At 42.8% G+C, this 22,088-nt stretch overlaps 2 protein-coding genes across 2 annotated transcripts; one reads left to right on the plus strand and one right to left on the minus strand.

Moving 5' to 3' along the window:
- Positions 1-11,151: 11,151 nt before the first annotated feature.
- On the plus strand, positions 11,152-14,216 carry krt15 (keratin 15). Its single transcript, XM_056280043.1, has 7 exons — positions 11,152-11,730; positions 12,127-12,209; positions 12,407-12,563; positions 12,810-12,971; positions 13,156-13,281; positions 13,604-13,821; positions 13,998-14,216. The coding sequence occupies exons 1-7, from the start codon at positions 11,227-11,229 to the stop codon at positions 14,101-14,103; spliced, it is 1,356 nt and encodes a 451-aa protein (XP_056136018.1). The 5' UTR covers positions 11,152-11,226; the 3' UTR covers positions 14,104-14,216.
- A 1,749-nt stretch (positions 14,217-15,965) lies between these two features.
- krt98 (keratin 98) lies at positions 15,966-20,815 on the minus strand. The gene is made up of 8 exons (XM_056280045.1): positions 20,400-20,815; positions 19,807-19,889; positions 19,064-19,220; positions 17,854-18,015; positions 17,465-17,590; positions 16,537-16,757; positions 16,236-16,246; positions 15,966-16,112 (listed from the first exon to the last, which is right to left on the minus strand). The coding sequence occupies exons 1-8, from the start codon at positions 20,742-20,744 to the stop codon at positions 16,012-16,014; spliced, it is 1,206 nt and encodes a 401-aa protein (XP_056136020.1). The 5' UTR covers positions 20,745-20,815; the 3' UTR covers positions 15,966-16,011.
- Positions 20,816-22,088: the final 1,273 nt, after the last annotated feature.

The raw sequence follows: 22,088 nt of genomic DNA on the forward strand, positions 1-22,088 counted from the left end.
GACATTAGGAAACCTTATAAATGTAGCTTGAGTTCATGCACACAGGATCCCAAATCAGGTGAAATACTGAATTCTCTTGATACATTGTAAACCTTCCTAAATCCTCATAAAGGACTCCTTCATTATGTTGAAAAACGGACTTTATACAGTGCTGGAAACTACTTAACAGAGAAAGCCTTCTACGAAGTATGCTGAGTTCAGTGTTTTACATAATAGGCCCCTTGCATTTGCTGCTGTTGTGAGTGAAGTGCCTAGTGTGTATTGAAGCAGTGAATGCTTTCCATTGTGCAAAGACTTGCCTTTGTTGGCTCTGGAGCTTACACATCAGTCATCTGCTTTATCTGGGTGGGGTTTAATCAAGCAGAGACTTGCGACTTGCAAGAACTATGTTTCAGGAATTTAGATCGATTTGCCGAATTTGTTTGTTTTGCATAACGCATCTAGCCGTGACTCAGTTGATGAAAAAAAAGAATCTTCCAAATTCTTCATCCTGTTGCAACCCTTCATTTCAGTTAAACTATAGCAAATCCCTTTGAGGATTCATTAGTGTCAGCAATTCAGTAAATCTGCTGCAGCTCAGAGCCACGTCAAGTTCAGACAAGGAGTTAAAATGGATAATCTCATCTTCCAGTCTTGGAAAGAAAAGACAACAAAAATGCACATATACTAAAGTTATCCAGTTTTGCATTTTTCTGCATATAGAAAGACTAGTACATCTAAATTGGGCTCATACAATATATGTTTTAAAAGCACACAGTGCATGCACTCTAATGAGGATTTAAAGCAACTTCAGAATTTCAAAGATTTAAGTCATTTTCCAATACCATGCATTCTTATGTCTGTCCTGTGGTGCGCAGTACATTTTCTCTTGCCCACAGAACATTTTGAACCAAATCACACAAAGCACTAAAACCCCACTTCAAACTGAAAAGACGTTAAATTCCCCCTCCATGTGTCAAAATTCATGCTTGATCGCAAAAGTAAAATTTGTAACAGAAAACATAAACGTGTGCCTGGTAAACTACCTGCACCACAGATATTTTGAACCATGCACAAACGCACCCTGTCACACTGACTGCTTGTTTTAAAGCATGACAATGTTTTTCTTTTTTCTTTTTTTTTCAGAAATAGCAGATACAAAATTTGATATTACCACTGTGTGTGTGTGTGTGTGTGTGTGTGTGTGTGTGTGTGTGTGTGTGTGTGTGTGTGTGTGTGTGTGTCGCATGACGAAATGTGTTAGTTAAGCTTAAATTTGAAAACTGTTTACAGCAACTACGCCCATAATCAACATTTTCTAAAGATGCTAATTACAGTTTATATATTCCTCAGTGCAACAGGACTCTCTAAACATTATTATGTGAAACGTGAGTCATACTGACTATCAAAATGCTCATTAAAATCAATGTGGAGACAGTGAAGTAATTGAGGTTCAGCTTTCTAAATTATATTCGTTTCTAAATTATCAGTTCAAAATCATAAAATAAAAAAGTTTACTTTGAGCAACGCACAAAGCATATTCTTTCCTCTACTTTTCCAAATCTATCCATGCAACCTAAAACCACAGATATCCTTTGACTCACATGTTGCTGTAAAAGGTGGGGCCTCTAGCTGCAGGTTAGCACAAGATACAGCAAAAACCAGTCCGGGCCTGAGCAGGGAACACGTTGCATAAAGGAAGGGTGGTGTCAGTGACTCATTGTTGCTTGTGGGCTTTTTCTTTGCTATGGTGATAATAACAGAGATAAATAGTGTGTGTGAAAGAAAGTGAGTTCAGCATTACCTTCTTCTTCAGAATAAAGCCACTTTACAAACCCAGGTAACACTGCAGCTGATTGTCAAGTCACATAATAACATTTCAAATTTATTGTACTTTTTTCTCCATGTTTACACCACTTGTGCTGTTTTTTCTCAAATAAAATCAAATCAAATCAAACGTCTTTATTTCGAACATGCAAATAAAAGAAAAAATCACCAAGCATGAATAAAACAAACAACAAGTAAAAACAACAAATGATTAAAATAAAACCAAAAGAATTCAACAAAAATAATTCTCAATAGAGAATCCAACAAATATTTTATGTTCGAAAAGGAGCAGGAGGAAGTTACTACTTATAATTTCCTGCCCCCTCTCTAATGCTCAATTAATAAACCTAAATAATAAACCTAGTATTTTACACATCAGAGTATGTCATTCCCAAGCTCTATCTCAGAATGACTCAATAAAAAACAACTAAAGCTACAAAAAAAAACCCAAAAAACAATAACAATGATTTCTAAAAACAACATCCCTCCATTTCAGCTAGAGTCTTTGAACTTCAATAAGAGTGGTTCTGTTTTTGTCCCCAATTGTATCCGGCCAATTACCCTATTTTTTTCCGAGCCGTCCTGGTCACTGCTTCACCCCCTCTGCCGATCTGGGGAGGGCTGCAGACAACCACATGCCTCCTCCGATGCATGTGAAGTCGCCAGCCGCTTCTTTTCACCTGACAGTGAGGAGTTTCGCCAGGGGGGATGTAGCGCATGGGAGGATCACGCTATTCCCCCCAGTTCCCCCTTACCCCAGAACAGGCACCCCGAACCACCAGAGGAGGTGCTAGTGCAGCAACCAGGGCACATACCCACATCCGGCTTCCCACCCGCAGACACGGCCAATCGCGTCTGTGGGGATGCCCGACCAAGCTGGAGGTAACATGGGGTTTCAAACTGGTGAGCCCCGTGTTGGTAGGCAACGGAATAGACAGTCACCATTTCTCATTCGACTGAAAAATGGACGGCGTGTGCAAGATAGCTCTGATGCTTTAAAAACCTTATCTGAAAAGGCCTATAGAGTTATAATGTAGTGATATATATTAGTGCAACTTGTGCCTTGCTCTTGATAATGAGCATCATAACCATGATATGTCCATATCCAGAATATACGGGACATGAATTAGATGAATATGTTGACAGTAATGCATGGGGTGCTTACCTAAAGCCTGAATGCAGTTTTGAATTCTCTCACATGTCAAGGAGTGGCACATAACCCAGCCACCGAGGATGCACAAGCCAGTGCATTCTTAGTGCTGGCCCCAAACCTGGATAAATGGGGAGGGCTGCGTCAGGCAAGCCATCTGGTGTAAAACCTTTGCTAAATCAAATATGTGGATCAACTCATCTTCAGCCGCGTCTCTGGGGTCGGGCCGCGGTGGCAGCAAGCTAAGTAGGGCACTCCAGACGTCCCTCTCCCCAGCAACTCCCTCCAGCTCCTCCTGGGGGATCTTAAGGCGTTCCCAGGCCAGATTGGACATGTGGTCCCTCCAGCGCAATCTGGGTCTACCCTGGGGTCTCCTCCCAGTTGGCCGTGCCTGGTAAACCTCCAAAGGAAGGTGCCCAGGAGGAATCCTAATCAGATGCCCAAACCATCTCAACTGGCTCAGAAGAAGCAGCGGCTCTACTCAAATCTCACTCCGGATGTCCGAGCTCCTCACCCTATCTCTAAGGCTGAGCCCAGACACCCTATGGAGGAAACTCATTTCAGCCACTTGTATCCGCGATCTCACCCTTTCGGTCACTACCCAAAGTTCATGACCATAGGTGAGGATTGGAACGAAGACTGCTGGTAAATTTAGAGCTTTGCCTCCTGGCTCAGCTCCTTCTTCGCCACAATGGTCTGGTACAATGTTCACATTACTGCTGATGCTGCACCAATCCGCCTGTCAATCTCCTCCTCCATCCTACCCTCACTCGTGGACAAGACCCCGAGATACTTGAACTCCTTCACTTGAGGCAACACTCATCCCCAACCCGGAGGGCACAATCCACCATTTTCCGGTAGAGAACCATGACCTCAGACTTGGAAGTGCTGACTCTCATCCCAGCCATTTCACACTCAGCTGCACAGCGCCCCAGTGTGTGCCGGAGGTCGCGCTCTGATGAAGCCAACAAAACCACATCATCTGCGAAGAGCAGAGATGCAATTCTGAGGTTCCCAAAATGGACACACTCCTCACCTTGGCTGCACCTTGAGATCCTTTCCATGAATATCACAAACAGAATCGGAGACCAGCGACAACCTTAGCGGAGGCAAGTCCAACACCCACCGAAAATGTGTTTGACTTTGTGCAAAGAATGCGGACATAGCTCTCTCTTTGGTTATACAAGGACTGAATGGCTTGTAGCAACTGCTCCGGTACCCCATACTCCCGCAGTACCCCCCACAAAGTGCCACGGGGGACATGGTCATAAGCCTTCTCCAAGTCCACAAAACACATGTAGACTGGCAGGTCAAACTCTCATGCCCCCCTCAGCACTTCCGCAAGGGTAAAGAGTTGGTCCGTTGTTCCATGGCCAGGACAGAAACTGCATTGTTCCTCCTGGATCTGAGGTTCGACAATCGGTGGGAGCCTCCTTTCGTGCACCCTAGAGTATGTCTGTGAATGTTCTCATTCACCCAGGTCATGTTTATCCAAAGGAGTTGAATCAAGTGCAACTGGACTTGTTATATATTCGTGAAGACGTTTCGCCTCTCATCCAAGAGGCTTCCTCAGTTCGTGCCTTTCTGACTAGACCAAGCTAGTCTGACTGGCTGGTAATGAGACTCAGAGCTTATCCTCTAGGAGTCGTTGTCAGAGCTATTGATATGCGTGGCTCTTTGTGATCCGATGTTTACCAACGCCCGTTGCTAACAGAGCCATAGATATGAGTGGCTCTTTTGTGTACCGATGTTTGGCCGTACCCGTCGTTATTGGAGCTATTGATGCGGCTCTCCTGAGCACAGGAGAGCCATGGAGTCAGAAAGGCACAAACTGAGGAAGCCTCTTGGATGAGAGGCGAAATGTCTTCACGGATATATACAAAGTCCAGTTGCACTTGATTCAACTCCTTTGGACACCCTAGAGTAGACTTTCCCGGGGAGGCTGAGCAATGTGATGCCCCGTTAATTGGAGCACACCCTCCGGTCCCCCGTTTTGAATATGGGAACCACTACCTCAGTCTGCCACTCTACAGGTGCTGTCCCTGACCTCCATGTGACACTGAAGAGGCATGTCAACCAAGACAGCCCAAAAAATGTCCACAGCCTTCAGCATCTCAGGACGAATCTCATCCACACCCGGTGCCTTGCCACTGAGGAGCTTTTTAACTACCTCAGACACGTCTGCCAGAGATATGGGTGGGGCTTCCCCTGAGTCTTCAGATTCTACCTCCTCCACTGAGGATGTGTTAGTCGGGTTCAGGAGCGCCTCAAAGTGTTCTTTCCACCACTCGACAACATCCCCAGTCCGGGTCAACAGTTCCCCTCCCCGGCTGAACACAGCCTGAGTCAAGCCCTGCTTCCCCTTTCTGAGTCGCTGGATGGTTTGCCAGAACTTCCTTGAGGCCAACCGAAAGTCCTCCTCCATAGCCTCGCCAAACTCCTCCCACACCCGAGATTTTGTTTTCGCGACCGCCGAAGCGGCAGCCCTTCTGGCCTCCAGTGCCTGTCTGCTGCTTCAGTAGACCCCTGGGCCAACCAAGTCCGAAAGGCCTCCTTCTTCAGCCTGACGTCTTCCCTCGCCAACAGTGTCCACCAGCGGGTTCTTGGGTTGCCGCCTCGACAGGCACTGATGACCTTTTGACCACAGCTCCTGCCTGCCGCATCTATAATAGAGGCTTTGAACATGGCCCAATCAGACTCCATGTCCCCAGCCTCCCTCGGGATACACGAGAACTTCTTCCGAAGGTGGGAGTTGAAGACCTCACGGACAGGGGCCTCCACCAGATGTTCCCAGTTCACCCTCACTACACTTTTGGGTTTGCCAAGTCTGTCCGGCAGCCTTCCTCACCATCTGATCCAACTCACCACCAGGTGGTGATCAGTTGACAGCTCTGCTCCTCTCTTTACCTGAGTGTCTACAACATATGGCCACAGATCTGATGATACGACCACTAAGTCTATCATCGATCTTTGGCCTAAGGTGTTCTAGTACCACGTACACTTATGAACTACCTTATGTTCGAACGTGGTGTTTGTTATTGATTTATGATCCAAATATGTGGTTTATGATCCAAAATATCTGATTTATGATCCAAATATGTGGATCATAAATCAGATTTAGTAGTAGTAGTAGTAATGAGTAGCACATGTAGGTCCACGAACAAGCAGATTAGTTGAATTAGAAACTAAATTGCAATTTAATAAGTGAAAACATCCTATGATTGGTCACCTTAACCAGGATGTCTTTCAGCTTTGTATCCAATACGTATCGGAATAGGCTCCAGCCTTCTGTGACCCTGAATTGGATTAAGAGTTGATAGTGAATGAACAAATTTAGACAACATTTTTATGTGTTTATTGACTTGCTTTGATGAATGAATAGAAGTATTTGCAGTGGAGTATGAAATCCTAGGCTACACAAACTTGTACATGTCAATCAGAATCCCACCTTATGCCATTGCAATTTTTTTCAAGGGACATGACCGTGTCTTGTTGTCTTAAGAGATGAAAGACATGCTAACCCTGTCAGTCACTCGCCTCAGTCGAAACCAAACCTCTATTCACTTGTGTTCCATTGAAAGTGGTTCTCTTAAACATATATTGTCATAGAAAGAGTTTATTTGTTTTGTCAAAGGTCAAAGGCGATACCAACAGTGGCACTTGATACTGCAAAAATAGTTTGCCAAATCAAAAAACTTCTTAAAATGTAGTTTCATGACATTAACATGGGGCGTGGAATGTTGAAATCATTAAGACCTTTGCGAAAATAGCAGCCAATTCATAAAAGCATGTAAAGCCCAGTTTGTATCCTGTGAGGGGAAAATGAATGAACTACATGGGAGGATTCATGGGATGAACTAGAAGCTAGAGGCCATATTGGACACAGAAAAAATACACTTAAAGAGGAACTACTATATCTATGAATTTCCAACAAACTAGGTTTCCCTTTAAAAGCATGAAAAAACAACACTTGTACATAAATGTTGTTTTTCTTGCTGTTGTGAATTTGGAGTCATTGAATAAAGAACAGAATATTAGAAGTAAACTCATGGGATGAATGTGGGTTCTGCAATATGGAGCTGTAATTTAAGGCTGGGTCAGCAAATAAACGAGATTATCCACTCTGGTTTCTAAGGCTTATGCCAATTTCAGCACCTACTACAATTTCAGCAGATACAAGTGATGGCCCAATTCCTACATTTCTGCCATGGCTGTGGCCTCTGAACCAGATCAGAACTAGAAACCAGAGCTGGGTTTTGCAATGCTTACACCAGACCTGAGCCAGAGCCTCTCTTCAAGCTCTCTATATTTCTTCCACAGTGCACCAGATAATTCCTCCAGTATAGCTTATTAAAAGGAGGGTGTAACTGTTAATCGCCTGTTCCATCCATCCGTTCCATCCATTGAGTTAAGACCTCAGGACTCACTTCAGTCCTTGCTCTTAGTAGGTGCTTGTCTGTCTGCTTGACCTCTTTTGATGGGTTCTCCTTGTTTCCTTGCTTCAGTATACATGTAGCATCTGTGACAAATGGATTCTTGATGTATCCCTCAACCATTTTTATTCCATTGGGGTTAGTAATCTTGCCATGTCAGATGATGAGCCTGACACACTTATATAGATCGTCTGGATCAAGAAGCCGATTTCATCTGGTGATTTTCAGTATAGCTTGAGGTCGTCCATGTACATTAGGTGTTTTATCTTTCTTCCTGACTTTAGCTTGTTTTCTTGACCCGATGTACTAAGTGGCTGATTCGGGGGATCTAGTGCCACATAGAACAGTAGTGGGATGAGTGCATTGCCTTGGTGTATACCAGTATTGATTATAACTGACCCAAGTCCCAAGTTCCCTGCCAGCATTTGTCAGTTGAGTTCCCCAGGATTTCATAGACCTTTCAGTCTTCTGTGTTATCTTGAGTTTGATCTTTACAACTTTAGTGATTCTACAAAAACGCCTAGAAAAAAATCTTTCATTACCTCTGCAATCATCACCCTGAACAGATTAAAATTAGTACTGTACTCTGATCTGTTTAATAGTTTTTTTTAGTTTTAGTTTTACCAGTTTTAGTCCTATATGTATGTATATGTGTGTGCATGTTTTTAGATTTGTTTTAAATATGCATTATTTATTTACTGTTGAGCTGCGTCAAAGGAAGATTTCTGTTACTTTGTGAAAGACAATAGTTATCTTATCTTATCTTATCTTATCTCATCTCATCTCATCCCCTCTTATCTTATCTTATCTTATCTTATCTTATCTTATCTTATCTTATCTTATCTTATCTTATCTTATCTTATCTTATCTTATCTTATCTTATCGTCTATGATCCAGATTGGATAGAGGGTTGTCTTCGTCAGATTCAAGGTCAGGCTCAGATGAAACCATGGGTTCTTCATGTTCTATATATGTTGAAAGAGCATTATTCTTATTCTTATTTTTACTCTTATTCTGCAAAAGGAATGCAAAATAAATTAGAAAGTCAGCTAAAAACATGAAGTAGAACAACTCTCTAATATTTAGTGTTACCCGCAAAATCTGGCACATAAAACAATCATCTTTCTTCCATGGACTTCAATTTAGGCAAGACACAGGCAACCTTGGGGTGGCTTAGTGGTTAGCACTGTCACCTCATACCAAGAGCGTTCTGGGTTCAACTCCAGCCCATCCGTGTGGGCTGCGTATTCTTCCTGTGTATGTGTGGGTTTCCTCCAGGTATTGCAGTTTCTTCTCACAGTCTAAATAAGTGCATGTTAGGTGAACTGAAGTCCTTAAATTACACATGAGTGTGAATGGTGACTTTGTGTATGGGTCTTCCGAAAGATCAGTAACTTGTCCAGGGTGTCTCTTTACCTTACACCTAACATCTGCTGGGATAGGTTCCAGGTCCCTGAACTGGATTAAGCAGGTATAGATGATAGATGGACAGGCAGGCTTGCCTAACAGACACATATGCAGGTGTGTCCAAATTTCCAACCTCAGTGAAAGTCATGCAAACCTGTCAGTGAAATAAAAACAGATGAGGTCCCTTGAGAGTTATTTAGTCATTGTATAAACTAACTGCACCACCCTTGACACCATTGAGAAACTTCTTGAAACCTGCAGACCAGGTCCCACACCCCAGCTTTATTGTATTACAAGGATATCTGGGTAGTTTACTGTTTCTTTAAATGCTAAAATAGTATATTCTGCGCATTGTGTATTGTGCTGCACAGTATAACAAACATGCACACAGCACACAGGATGATATTTCTGCAAGGTAAGCGTTTAACTTGCAGCTTCTTGTGTTCAGAGGCAGGCAAAAAGTGCCTCACTTAACTTTGCTTATCCTTGGTTGAGACTTAGCTCAAACCTTTAGTGGCTGTAAAAAAATGGAGAAAAGCTGTGTGAGAGTGTGTGTGTGTTTGGGGGAGGGGGGGTTGTGCAACTATCGAGCCTTTTTTGCACTGCCATGCCATTTTTGAGAGCATGAAGTTTATCTACATTTATCTGTCGAACTCCTTGCAACGAAGAACAAAGTTCTTAAAGGAAACAAAGCGTACCTCTGTGGGTGATCAGAATAGTGGAACTTTTTAGACCGTGACCAAGCTCACAATGCTACCCACGTTACCAAACAGTGCATATCAGTATGTAATCATGTACACATGAGGTTGCAATGATGTGTTAGGATTACAATGCTATTTCCAGAGAGACAAAAAATATATTTGTTCATAAATTACTTGTGAGAGGCCAAATGGCAGGTTGGACAAAATTCATAGCCATTTAACTTATGCATAAGAAAAGTTTGCGAGCTCCTTAAGAAAAGGTGCAAGTAATAGTGTGTAGTGAGCACGGCTTCTACTTTGTGTAATTAAAATGACTGTGTGTGTCTTGATGCATGCTCAATAACCCAGGGAAGAAAATGAAAGAAAGCTGAATCAGTTCATCTGGATACAACGTTTCTTCAGTCTGAAGATGTCACTTAGTTGAGTGATGAAACGTGTCTGTCAATAAACGTTGTATTCAAATGAAATGATTCAACCTTCTTTGAATGACTGTGTGTGTGTGTGTGTGTGTGTGAGAGAGAGAGAGAGAGAGAGAGAGAGAGAGAGAGAGAGAGAGAGAGAGAGAGAGAGAGAGAGAGAGAGAGAGAGAGAGAGAGAGAGAGAGAGAGTGAGAGAGAGAGAGAGAGTGAGAGTTTGCTTGAGTTAGGGTGTGTAGATTGATTTCTTAGCAGTGGAACACTTCCACATTAGGTTAAAAACTCTGCAAATTTGGTTGAAAATCTATGAAAAGCACTACCAGACTGCAAAGCATTGTCTAGATACCTCCATATTTGTTAAATGAAAACTGCATTTTCCGTATATAAAACGTAAAGCTCTATTTCTCCGAGGCTTTAAAAAAAACCTGCAATAACAATTGAAGACATACTGGGGAAATGGAAAAAAGAAAACAAGCAAATGCTTGTTCATGTTTGGCTATGACTCAGAAGCCAAGGAGGATGCCAAGGGTAAAAAAACAAAAAAGAAAAAAAAGCTGCAGTGAAATCAATCTGTGGTGTGCTTTTGTGGTCTTCGATGCCCGTTCTTCAACAAAGCCAAGTTTTTGCACATCATAAACTAAACAAAAGTATATGCTTCTAACTGCAATTCTATTTGCAAGATGTATGTAATAGTACTAACAATAAAAAAAAAACGTTTTTTCCTGAAAGACTAAGCAATGGAAAGGCATGTTGGCAAAGTAAAAAATGAAACATTAGTCTGAACTAGTGATTCATTTTACAGCATTTCTAATACCTTTTGGCTTGGTAACATTAAAGCTACATGTTTGTGCAAGCCATCCATGCTCAAGAACCATGGCATGAATCTAATGTCATACGCGCGCGCGCGCGCGCGCACACACATACACACACACACACATATATATATATATATATTGCTGTTGTTACTGGAGCATTGTAATATCGACTGCAAAAAAAAAAGATTTTTTTTCAATGAGATTTTAAATACGATTTCAGTTAAACCTGAAAAAAAAAAGCTGTGACACACCGCTATCCCCCCCCCCCCCACCGCCTATCGGAAAAGATTTAGCCCTCAGGGAATGCAATGGGTGGAGGAGCTCTGCCTCACTTGAGTTAATGCTCCCTTCCGCTCCTCCTTTCTGCCTCACCCTAAACCAACCCCACCTCCACCACCTGCCTTGTGCAGGATAAAAAGGGGACAGAGGCAGGGACATGTACCACAATCTATCTCCTTCTCTCAGGCAGGTAGAGCACCCCTCTCACACCCGGCAACCATGTCCATGTCTTATTCCGCCCGATCTGTGAGCAGAGGCTCCTCCATCGGTGGAGGTGTTGGTAGCGGCGGCATCTCCTTGGGAGGTTTTGGAGGAGGCCGCATCTCAGCTGCACGGGCTGGTAGTGTGTATGGGGGTGCAGGTGGCAGTGGAACACGCATTTCCGTATCTTCCTATGGCTCCGGGGCTAGGGGTGGTGGTGGATGTGGCTTCGGTTTTGGCTCCGGCTCTGGCTTCAGCTCTGGCTCGGGATATGGTGGAGGTTTGGGGTTTGGCGGAGTTTGTGATGGGGGTGATGCAGAGTTTGCTATTGGGGCCAGTGAGAAGTCCACCATGCAAAACCTCAACGACCGTCTCGCCTCCTACTTGGATAAAGTGCGCTCTTTGGAAAAGGCCAATGCAGAGCTGGAGCTGAAGATCCGCCAGTTCTTGGACAGCAAGGCCTCCCCTGCTGCCCGTGACTACTCGGCTTTTGAGGTCACCATTGCTGACCTGCAGGGAAAGGTATGTAACCTGACCTCAGGCTCCTGAATGATGACAACGAAGCATGTCATAACATGCAGTAGCAATCCATGCACATAACAGATAAGCATGCTTAAACATTTTTGAACTTGTTGAATGTAATCCTGAAACTTTCCTGTGAGGCAAATTTTCTTAGACTGCAAAAAAATAATGCAACAAAATGGAATCATGAATGTTGAAGTAACAGTTTCAGTAAAGACACTGTACTTGTGACAATTTTCAAGTAATTGTAACAGGTACCGCCTGTGTCTTAAAAGAAATGCTATTGAAAAGAGCAGTTGACACTAACTGATATCAGTTTGTTACTAGAGATAATTTGTAGCGCGGGGAAAATATTTTTCTAATTTACTCACATGAAACATTTCCTTCATTTTTTAGATCCAAGATGCTACGCGTACCAATGGAGGCATCTACCTGGCCATTGACAATGCAAAATTGGCAGCAGACGATTTCAGAACCAAGTAAGAATAAGTAATAATAATTAATTAATATCCAGGAAGAAAACTGGATATTAATTAATCCCTTTCATGTTATTCATTTACATGATAACACACAATCCTCAAATTGTCCAGCACGACTCCAGCAGAACGTGTTAAGATTTTGCAGATGCATACATTGATGTTCAGCTGCAAGTTTTTGAATTCCTACTATCTCATAGGTATGAGAATGAGCTAGCCATGCGTCAGTCGGTGGAGGCAGACATCGCAGGGCTGAAGAGACTGCTGGACGAGTTGACCCTAGCCAGGTCAGACCTGGAAATGCGAATTGAGGGCCTGAGAGAGGAGCTCATCTTCCTCAAGAAGAACCACGAGGAGGTGGGTAGCATATAACAGAACAGTTGCAGCATCAGATTAAGCATCATCCCAGAGCATAATCATTACAATCTCATTAAGTCTGTAATGCCGAAATCTTAAATTGGCCTATATATATATATATATATGCACCCTTGGAGGTCAATCATAATATCTTTCACAGATGTTATATTTGTTACTAAAACTGGCCAAGGAGTCTTGCTGTACGTTAAACAATCATCTCTTTCAATACTGTTAATATCTTAACAGGAAATGGCAGTCCTGAGGAGCCAGATGAGCGGCCAGATTAATGTGGAGGTGGACGCAGCACCACAGGAAGACCTGACCCGTGTCTTGGCTGAGATCCGTGAGCAGTATGAGACTTCAGCTACCAAGAACCAGCGTGAGATGGAGAGCTGGTTCCAGACAAAGGTACAACCAGACCAAGGATTGAGAAAAATCCTTAGTGCAACCACACACATATCCTACATGTTAATAAACATAATGACAGCACTAGGCTGTACTTTAAACCAAGTCATCTCTCTTTGCTTAGAGTACTGTTTCAGTGCATAATTTGGTTAGCTGTTCTTCTAAAGTTCTCCCATGTCCGCTGCAGTCAGAGACAATCAACAAGGAGGTGGTAGCCAACACAGAGAGTCTTCAGACCTCCAAGTCAGAGATTTCTGAGATCCGTCGGACATTGCAGGGCCTGGAGATCGAACTGCAGTCCCAGCTCAGCATGGTAAAACTGAGATAATTTTCCAAGCTGGATTTTTTTTCTCTTTGTTAAATTGACTTTAATTAAGTTGATTTCAGTGGTAAATTGCTCTTGGAGCAACACAATCTGATCTTTTTTCTTGTGTACATTTGCCTTTACTATCCTTTAACGGGTCCAACATCTGTGTGTCAGATACAATGGACATTTGCCAAGCACAGATACAATGCACTTAATCTCAAAATGCTAAAAAAAAAAAAAACTTCAGATAATTCTCTGGCATACTTTTCTACCCTGTGTTTTTGTTTCTTCTCACTCTTTCATCTCTTCTGTTTGTGTGGGCCACCAGAAAGCTGCCATGGAGAGTACAGTAGCCGACACAGAGGCACGGTACTCAGCACAACTCCAAGGCCTACAGTTCCAGGTGACCAGCCTTGAGGAGCAGCTGACGCAGCTCCGTACAGACATGGAGCGCCATGGCCAAGAATACAGGATTCTGCTGGACATCAAGACACGGCTGGAGATGGAAATCGCTGAGTACAGGAGGCTGATGGATGGAGAAGCCAGGTAAGGGAGGAGGGAAAGAAGAATAGTACCAGCAAGGCGTTGAGAAGACAAGAAAACTTCCACTTATAAATTAAAGCTGTATCTCTTACAGCTTTCTGTTTCTCTTACTATTATATTGAGAAAAATTGTTGAGAATAGTTGTTTGCTAACACTGTCGTCCTCTTTTCACGCTACAGTATCAGTGATTTGGTCTCTGGCGGTGGATCCGGTCACAAGCTCTTAGTGCTCACCGAAGAGGTTGTGGACGGCAATGTGGTGTCCTCCATCACCACCACAAGATAACCTGTGTACACAGCATGCAGAGCAACATTTGATCTGGATATGTTGAGTGAACCAATCCAATCAACATTCAACCTTATGAATGCAATAAAAATGCAGACCACTGACTAAAACAATTTGTCCTGATTGTCCTTTTAAATTAGTCTTGTTTGAGTTTGTTCTGTTTTAGCTGCATAGTCACAAGCCCAAAATATTATATGGCTCTTTAAGAAACCACACATCATCATCCATCCTGATATCAACATCATTTGAGGTATTTACAAGATCAGAGACTGATTAGCTTGAAAGCCGTATAGGACTAGTGTCTCAATGAGTACATTTCCACTCTTCAGTAACTAGGTGGAGTCTTCAGTTCACGAATTGTGTCAGCCATTCCTTTATAAAACTTCTCTTAACAAGAAGCTCTGTGATTTGAAGCCCTTGAGAAAATCCTGGTGGAAGGTTACAATGAGTGAGACTCTTCTCTCTTACAATTGACTACTGGGATGCCGTCAAATTAATGCCGTCAAATTACAGTAACTGCCTGTTGTCCTAAATAAGAAGACTCAGTAGAGGATAATGGCTGCACAGCTCTCTATTCAGCTATGAATATAAGTGGCTGCATAAATGTGAAGAGAATAAAAAAATGTTAAGGAAGAGCATGCATGCTCAGCAAAATTCTTATTTGAACCAGTAAAGATAAACAATTTTAGGTTTGAAACACATGCTCAATGGAAGGGTAATTCTCTCAACAAAGCCACATCCATATTGTCATGTATTTGACTATAAAATACCATCAAAGTCTTATTACCAACCCTGCCCTGATATTTGTGCAGTAGCGGCTTCACTGAGATTAAAATAAGACTTATAATATTTCCATCAAGGAGTATGATACTGTGTACTGTAAGACTGTGGTGGGCAGGGTGTGGTTTGACTATTGGCTGGCAGTGAGTATCAGCGGTGGCCCATCTGGCCAATGAGGAGCACTTTTGCCCAATTACGCCCCTCTCTCTCTAAATAAGCCTCAGTGTGTGTGGATGTTTGAGCAGAGGGAAGAGTGTGTGAATTGTGTGATGTTGGACGGTTTGGATATGTAATGTTGAACTGTTGTTTGAAGCCTTAGAAACGGAGAATTGAAAAGTGACTGGATTTCACTTGTAAAGGGATCTGTAGTCTTAAGTGCTGGGCCTGTAATTTGACCAGTGTTGTTGATTGTAAAACTATACACTGTCCTTCCTTACATTGCTTAAACCCTGTCCCATGGGCCATTATAGAATATACTAGAAGAACCCCGCTACAATATAGCGGTTTGGTTATCCACCCATCTAAATCTCCCTCCTCTTCATCCTGCCAGCTAACCGCCTTCCCCCTGCCCCTAAACCCCCCCCCACTCCAACTCCCTCCCCCCAAATGCTCAGAATCATCTGAAATGCCGAGAAAAGTGGTTTTTAGCCATTTTTAGAAAATGCATATTTTGCATAGTTATGCATAATTATTATAATTATTTTAATTTGCTGCTATTTTTCTGGTCCTCTCTGGAACAATACCTACCACCTCCAAAAAAAATTAGGATCATCAAATTTTTATATAGGTGAAAAAAATGAAAGATGCTCAGAATCATCTGAAATGCCGAGAAAAGTGGTTTTTAGAAAAATGCGTATTTTGCATATTTATGCATAATTATGCATAATTTTAATTGTCTGGGATTTTTCCCGTACTCTCTGGAACAATACCTACCACCTCCAAAAAGAATTAGGATCATAAGTGCTTTAGTTTTCGATCCCGCTATCTACACTAACACACACACACTAACACCACACACACACACACACATTACGAAAATATATGAGTAGATACTCATGAGAAAATTACACCACACAAAAGAGTGATCTCACTGCATGACCTTTATTGATCTTTAATGATGCTGATACATTATGATTCAACTTCATCCACGTCCACATCAACGGTCTTGGTGCTCTCAACCACCCTTCCATCCACAACTGTCTCTACAACAGTAATGACCTTGGTGACCACTGGGCAAAAGAAAATAACCATGAGGGTTTCGTGGCACATCATGAATATATCTCATCAAATTTCCTCAATTCCCATGAACTGTACTTATTACAAGATATTCTGTGAGGAAAAAAAAGTCTTACCTTGTTTACTGCTGTTAATGGGACAAAATGAGAAACAAAAACATTAGTCACAAACGTTGCCCCCCAGGTTTTACAAGAGAATGTATACATCGTCCCTTTGAAATCTCTTTTCACTCTTTGTCTCCATGCCCGTCTCTCTCTGTCCTTTTCTTCTATCCTCCTTCTGTGGTCTCCTTTTAACCCGTCTCCCTCTTTCCAATCTTGCTCCTCACCCCGTTAACTATTTGCCGACCCGTTACGCTTCGCTCTCTCTCTCTGCTATTTCCCACCTCCCTTCCAACCTCCATTCACCGAGTCTTACCTGTCATCCTCCCCATCTAGCAGCCTTCTGTACTCGGCAATCTCCAGCTCCAGCCGGGTCTTTAGGTCTAGCAGCATGTCGTACTCCTGCTTATGGCAGGCAATGTTAGAGTGGATCTGAGACAGCTGAGATTCCAAGCTGGTCACCATGCTCTGGAGGCCTGTGAGCTGGGCAGCGTAGCGGGCCTGGGTCTCTGCCATGGTGCCCTCGAGGGCAGCTTTCTGTTATGGGTTGGGGGGTACAGTTGTTAGGGAACAGTGTCTTTGTTATTGGAAGCAGGTGGGTTTTCACTGCTTATGTTGCTTTTTTTGGAGGGGGGATTTCCCCCTTTTTCTCCCCAATTGTATCTGGCCAATTACCCCACTCTTCTGAGCCATCCCAGTCACTGCTCCACCCCCTCTGCCAATCCTGGGAGGGCTGCAGACTACCACATGCCTCCTCCGATACATGTGGAATTGCCAGCAGCTTCTTTTCACCTGGCAGTGAGGCGTTTTGCCAGGGGGGCATAGTGCATGGGAGGATCACACTATTCCCCCCAGTTCCCCCTCCCTCTCGAACAGGCTCCTCGACCGACCAGAGGAGGCGCTAGTGCAGTGACCAGGACACATACTCACATCCAGCTTACCACCCGCAGACACAGCCAATTGTGTCTGTAGGGACGCCCGACCAAGCCAGAGGTAACACAGGGATTTGAACCGGCGATCCCCGTGTTGGTAGGCAACGGAATAGGCCGCTCTGCTACCCAGACGCCCTGCTTATGTTGCTAATGTGACTGACAGTACATTTATGCAAGAACATTTTAGGTATACGTAAGGGCTGTCAGTGCGATTGTGTGTACATGGGTATACGTGCAGGCCTGTAAATGTATGTGTGGACAAAGTTTTTATGGACTGACATAAAAAATAAAACCACCACCGTGTTGACATACCATGCTGACATGGGACTGCAGTTCAACTTGAAGCCTCTGAAGGGTGCTCTTCAGTTCCTTTATCTCCGTGCGAGATGATGCTAGATGCTCAGTGTTTGTGATAACATCCTGCTGGACTATGGCAATCTAGTCAGGTTAAGAATAACAGAGTCGGAAATGTTTCCGTATCAGTTAAATAATGACATGATAAACAGAAGCAGTTTGCATCATCTAATGAAAATCATCATCCTAACATTCCCAAGATCATTATTGTTAATTTAATGGACATGAGCCTACCATGTGCATGTGTAACCCATAGATGTGTCTTACATGCATCCGAGGTCAATGTGAAGAGAAAAATACCCATTACTCTTAAAGGACATTTTTGTCTTATTGGCCAGCCGCCTCACCTTGTTCTGATACCAGGATTCAAGTTCCTTGCGGTTCTTTGCGATCAGCCCCTCGTAGTGTTCCCTGATTTCTGACATAGCTTGGTTCAGGTCTGGAGAGGGACACGCATCCACTGATACATTGACCTGGCCACCCACCTGGCTCCTTATCAGAGCTATTTCCTACAGGAGTCAAGGGACAACAACCAGACTGTGTTAAAAACCCAGTTGTTCATAATTATTGTTGGTAAGTCAAATGACCTTGTGCAGTAAAAAGTTTGTGAGCAATGAGTTTCTATCACTTAAGGATTATTGTTAAATAATGATGATTTCCAGTTTTGCTCTTGTTATATAGAGTGTTTCATGAAGCCAGAGTACACATGTGTAAACTACTGGCTCTTTGATCTTTTCTGTGTGTGTGTGTGTGTGTGTGTGTGTGTGTGTGTGTGTGTGTGTGTGTGTGTGTGTGTGTGTGTGTGTGTGTGTGTGTGTGTGTGTGTGTGTGTGTGTGTGTGTGTGACTGATAAAGAGAAGCAATGAGCTAATGGACAGAGAGGAGAATACTAGGAAGTGTGTCAGGACATAAGCAAGGAAGGACAAGTTCTCTTGTAAAAACATCAACGTACAAAGGAATTTCCCATGTGATTTTAGAGGTAAAGAAGAGGGTAAAGGGCAAAATGTCTGCTGTTTATCATACAAAAAGGCCACCATAGCACATTATGAGAAATGTTGACATCCTTTCCATACATTTAATAGCTACTGTGTTTTCAGCTCACTGCCACTGTAAAGATGGATGATGCCGAGCACTGATAGTAGCTAACCTATTCTTCTGTAAATGCAGACTTTCAGGTTCCCGCCATGCATAAAGTGGGAGTGTAGTTTCGGGACATATGCATATGCAAGTGTATCACAATGGCTGTATGACAGAGTTGTAAAAACCAGGTCCAGAAAGTAAATGTCCAAACCGTGTATTTGCTCCAACCATGTTACTAAACCAGCTGATTTCATTAGCTAGTTTTCCCTACCTAGTTGAGGAGTGGTGTTCACTAGAATCTGCTGGTGTAGTGCATGAGTGGAGCAAATACATGGTTTGGACTTTTACTTTCTGGACCTGGTTTTTACACCTCTGCTGTATGAGAACTTGTTAGTGGTTATAAACCTCTGTCTATAAATCTGGGAAGGTTTTGTACTGGCGCGCTGAAATTGGCTGTTGGCTATCTCTGGCCTTTACCTCTTCGTGGTTCCTTTTGAGCATAATGAGCTCATCCTTCAGGCCCTCATACTGATTCTCCAGGTCCATCCTGGCCAGGTTCATATCATCCAGCACCCTCCTCAGTCCAGTGATATCCGCCTCCACAGCCATCCTCATGGCAAGCTCGTTTTCATACCTGTGGGTTAGACAGAACAGCGGGTAAAGGTCAAGGGGCAGGAGGTTATGGTTAGAAGCTAGTCAGAAGTTTCCAGATGCATATAAGTTCACTCTTAGATGCAGATGTGAAATTGCACATATGTGGTAGACAAGAGAAATTGAAGAGTCTCAAATGCATCAGTATGTATGTAGTATTTGCTGCAGAAATGCTATTCATCAAGTCCAAAGGGACACTTTGGCTTCGGCCTCCGAAGCGTGTACAAGATTGTGTGCTGAAATTATTTGAAACCTTTTCACACTTTTCCCCGGTGTGAGATTGTCAGCAATTGGTCTACCATGTCACATGAGTGGTTGTGTTGCCCCATGATGAAGCATCTCCACGACCTGTTCCAGGTAATTTCTTTTGTTTGGCTACACATTCTTACATCTTGTGGCAAATAAACAATAAAAATCACAGTAAGTATACATGCATTTGCATCCAACAACATATTTGACTGTAGTTAAATGTTTAACTTGAACTTAATTTTTTCCCTAAAAATACACACACACACACACACACACACACACAAACACACACACACACAGAATACACTAGAATCACTCACTTCATCTTGAAATCATCAGCTGCCAGTTTGGCATTGTCAATGTCCAGGACAGTCTTGGCATTGATCCTGGAGGCAACATGGATCTAAGGAGAAAAAGTAAAGGACAAAACGTCATAGGAAAATGCGGGGTCGTGGTACACTTGGGTTGTATTATGCAATATTTTGTCATGTAGAAAGGAACATTGTGAGCTGCTTGTGATAAGCAGATGGAATGTACCTCAGCCTGATAAAAATCTGGCATGCTGGTTATCAAAAGTAGGATTCAAAAATATTTGCCATGGACGGGGTGTTCTAACGTCAAGGAAAACGGTGTCTTGCCTAAGTACTTGGTGTAAAGTGTTACAAACGGACATGTTTTTCCCTTAACATCACTTGCATTGCAAAAATGCTTATCAAACCACTGTGGTGATTTCCCCTTGGTGACATTTTTTTGTGAAATTGCAATGACAGAGTTATTAATTCCCAGTGACAAAGGTCAACTGTCATACCCCACCAAACATCCATCCACCAATCCACCCCACACTAACAAGAACAAAGGCAGACATCACTAATAACAGTAGACCCTCACATAGCATGTGTCTCCTTCCTCTTACCTTGTCCTTCAGGTCATTGATGATGGTAAAGTAACTGCAGTAGTCATGGCTTATGACAGTCCTCTTCTCGTACCACTCCCGGATCTGCTTATCCAGACGGTTGTTCTCCTTCTCCAGAGAACGAACCTTCTCCAAGTAGCTGGCCAAACGGTCGTTCAGGTTCTGCAGGGTGGCCTTCTCGTTGGCCCCTACGTGGAGGTCAAGGCCATCAGCCAGGTTGAAGCCTCCAGAGGAAGGCAGTGCGTAGCAGGCTTGGGGAGAGGAGATGCGGGTACCGTGGCCGCCCGCTCCCCCATAGACACTGAGGGTCTTGTGGGATCTGGAGGATCTGGAGCTGAAAGACATGGTGGAGGATCTTCTGGATTTGACTTGAGTAGGATCACTGGATGGTTGCTTGATCTGCAGTGAAGAGCATCACACAGGTCATCTTGGTTATATAGCTGCCCCAAACAAAAAAGTGGGATGGGCTAGAGGGTAATATTTTTCAGTAGAAAAATGTGGTAGACAATGTGCCCTCTTCATCCTCCTGCAAACTCACCATCAGCATATGGGTGTGGTAGCTGATAAGGGGCCCATTGCCCCATTTCAGGTGGAACCTGTGCTTCAACATTTCACTGTTTCTGAAAGAAAAAGGCATTCCTGGTATACCCCCTCTTGTCTTGGGATGCCTATGCATTTCAAAATGTGTAATAGCAGGTTTCCTTGCTTGATAGCATGTTTAAATACATGTTGACATACAGAACTAGTCTGCACACACTTCTGAGATGGCAAAATGATGGCATTTTGTGAAACACTCTGAGCATAATTGTTCATACAAGTGACAGAAATGCCACATACCAGTGAGAAGTTCACGTCAGCGAAAACTAAGTTGAGTTGAAGATATTTCTAATGGTAGTCCTAGTTATCTGCATGTTCCTCACATGCAAAGAAACCTACAGCCATCGATTAGATTTTGTTGAGCTTAATTTATTTATAAAATCAGTTTTGTACAGTAGCTTGTTCTTGACTGACTTTTTAAAAATTTTTTAATCAAAGTCCTATCCTGGATGCTTGGGTTATATTTCACCACGTCCTCTCTGTAGAGGAACATTTCAGAGCATAAAGGTGGCGTTGCATGTATGAATGTGAGTAGATGTCTACCACATAAGTTGTTAAAGGCTTTAGACAGTGGAGAAGGAGTTGGGATTTAGGACATTCTGGTCTTTACAAAATAACACTCACCTGATAATCTGGCTGCAGTAAAGATGATTCCATAGCCTTCATGAGAAAGGAGAAACTCGTTTAACAGTCTGTTCATATGATTTATGTACAATAATACAAAATAATTTGATTTATGTACAATAATAAAACATAAATAATGTGATTTACATAAAATAATAATAATTTAAAAAAAAAACAAATAACAGTAAATACTTCTCCAAGAGCTAGCTGAATGCCATAACACTGTTCATCACTATTGTGTTGCTGTAAAGCCCCTTGAGGCAAATTCGTAATTTGTGATATTGGGCTATACAAATAAAATTGATTTGACTTGACTTCAATATCTTTACAGTGTTTGCCATTCGTGATCACTGTAATGTAGTGAGGTGAAAATACTTAGTATATAACCAAAACATAAAAACATGCAGTCACTGCAGTAAGAGTATTTCAACACAACTGTTGACGAGTTAATGCTTTTGGATTATCACC

Source organism: Lampris incognitus, chromosome 5, assembly GCF_029633865.1.
Source record: "Lampris incognitus isolate fLamInc1 chromosome 5, fLamInc1.hap2, whole genome shotgun sequence".
NCBI lineage: Eukaryota > Metazoa > Chordata > Actinopteri > Lampriformes > Lampridae > Lampris > Lampris incognitus.

Bases quoted from the DNA above. Each gene is read 5' to 3' on its own strand.
- krt98 (XM_056280045.1), bottom strand. From the start codon at position 20,744: ATGTCTTTCAGCTCCAGATCCTCCAGATCCCACAAGACCCTCAGTGTC. The intron at 19,890-20,399 runs GTAAGAGGAAGG...TTTTCTCCTTAG, and splicing joins TCAATGACCTGAAGGACAAG to ATCCATGTTGCCTCCAGGAT. The intron at 18,016-19,063 runs GTAAAGGCCAGA...TGACTCCTGTAG, and splicing joins TCAAAAGGAACCACGAAGAG to GAAATAGCTCTGATAAGGAG.
- krt15 (XM_056280043.1), top strand. From the start codon at position 11,227: ATGTCCATGTCTTATTCCGCCCGATCTGTGAGCAGAGGCTCCTCCATC. The intron at 12,972-13,155 runs GTACAACCAGAC...TGTCCGCTGCAG, and splicing joins AGAGCTGGTTCCAGACAAAG to TCAGAGACAATCAACAAGGA. The intron at 13,282-13,603 runs GTAAAACTGAGA...GTGGGCCACCAG, and splicing joins TGCAGTCCCAGCTCAGCATG to AAAGCTGCCATGGAGAGTAC.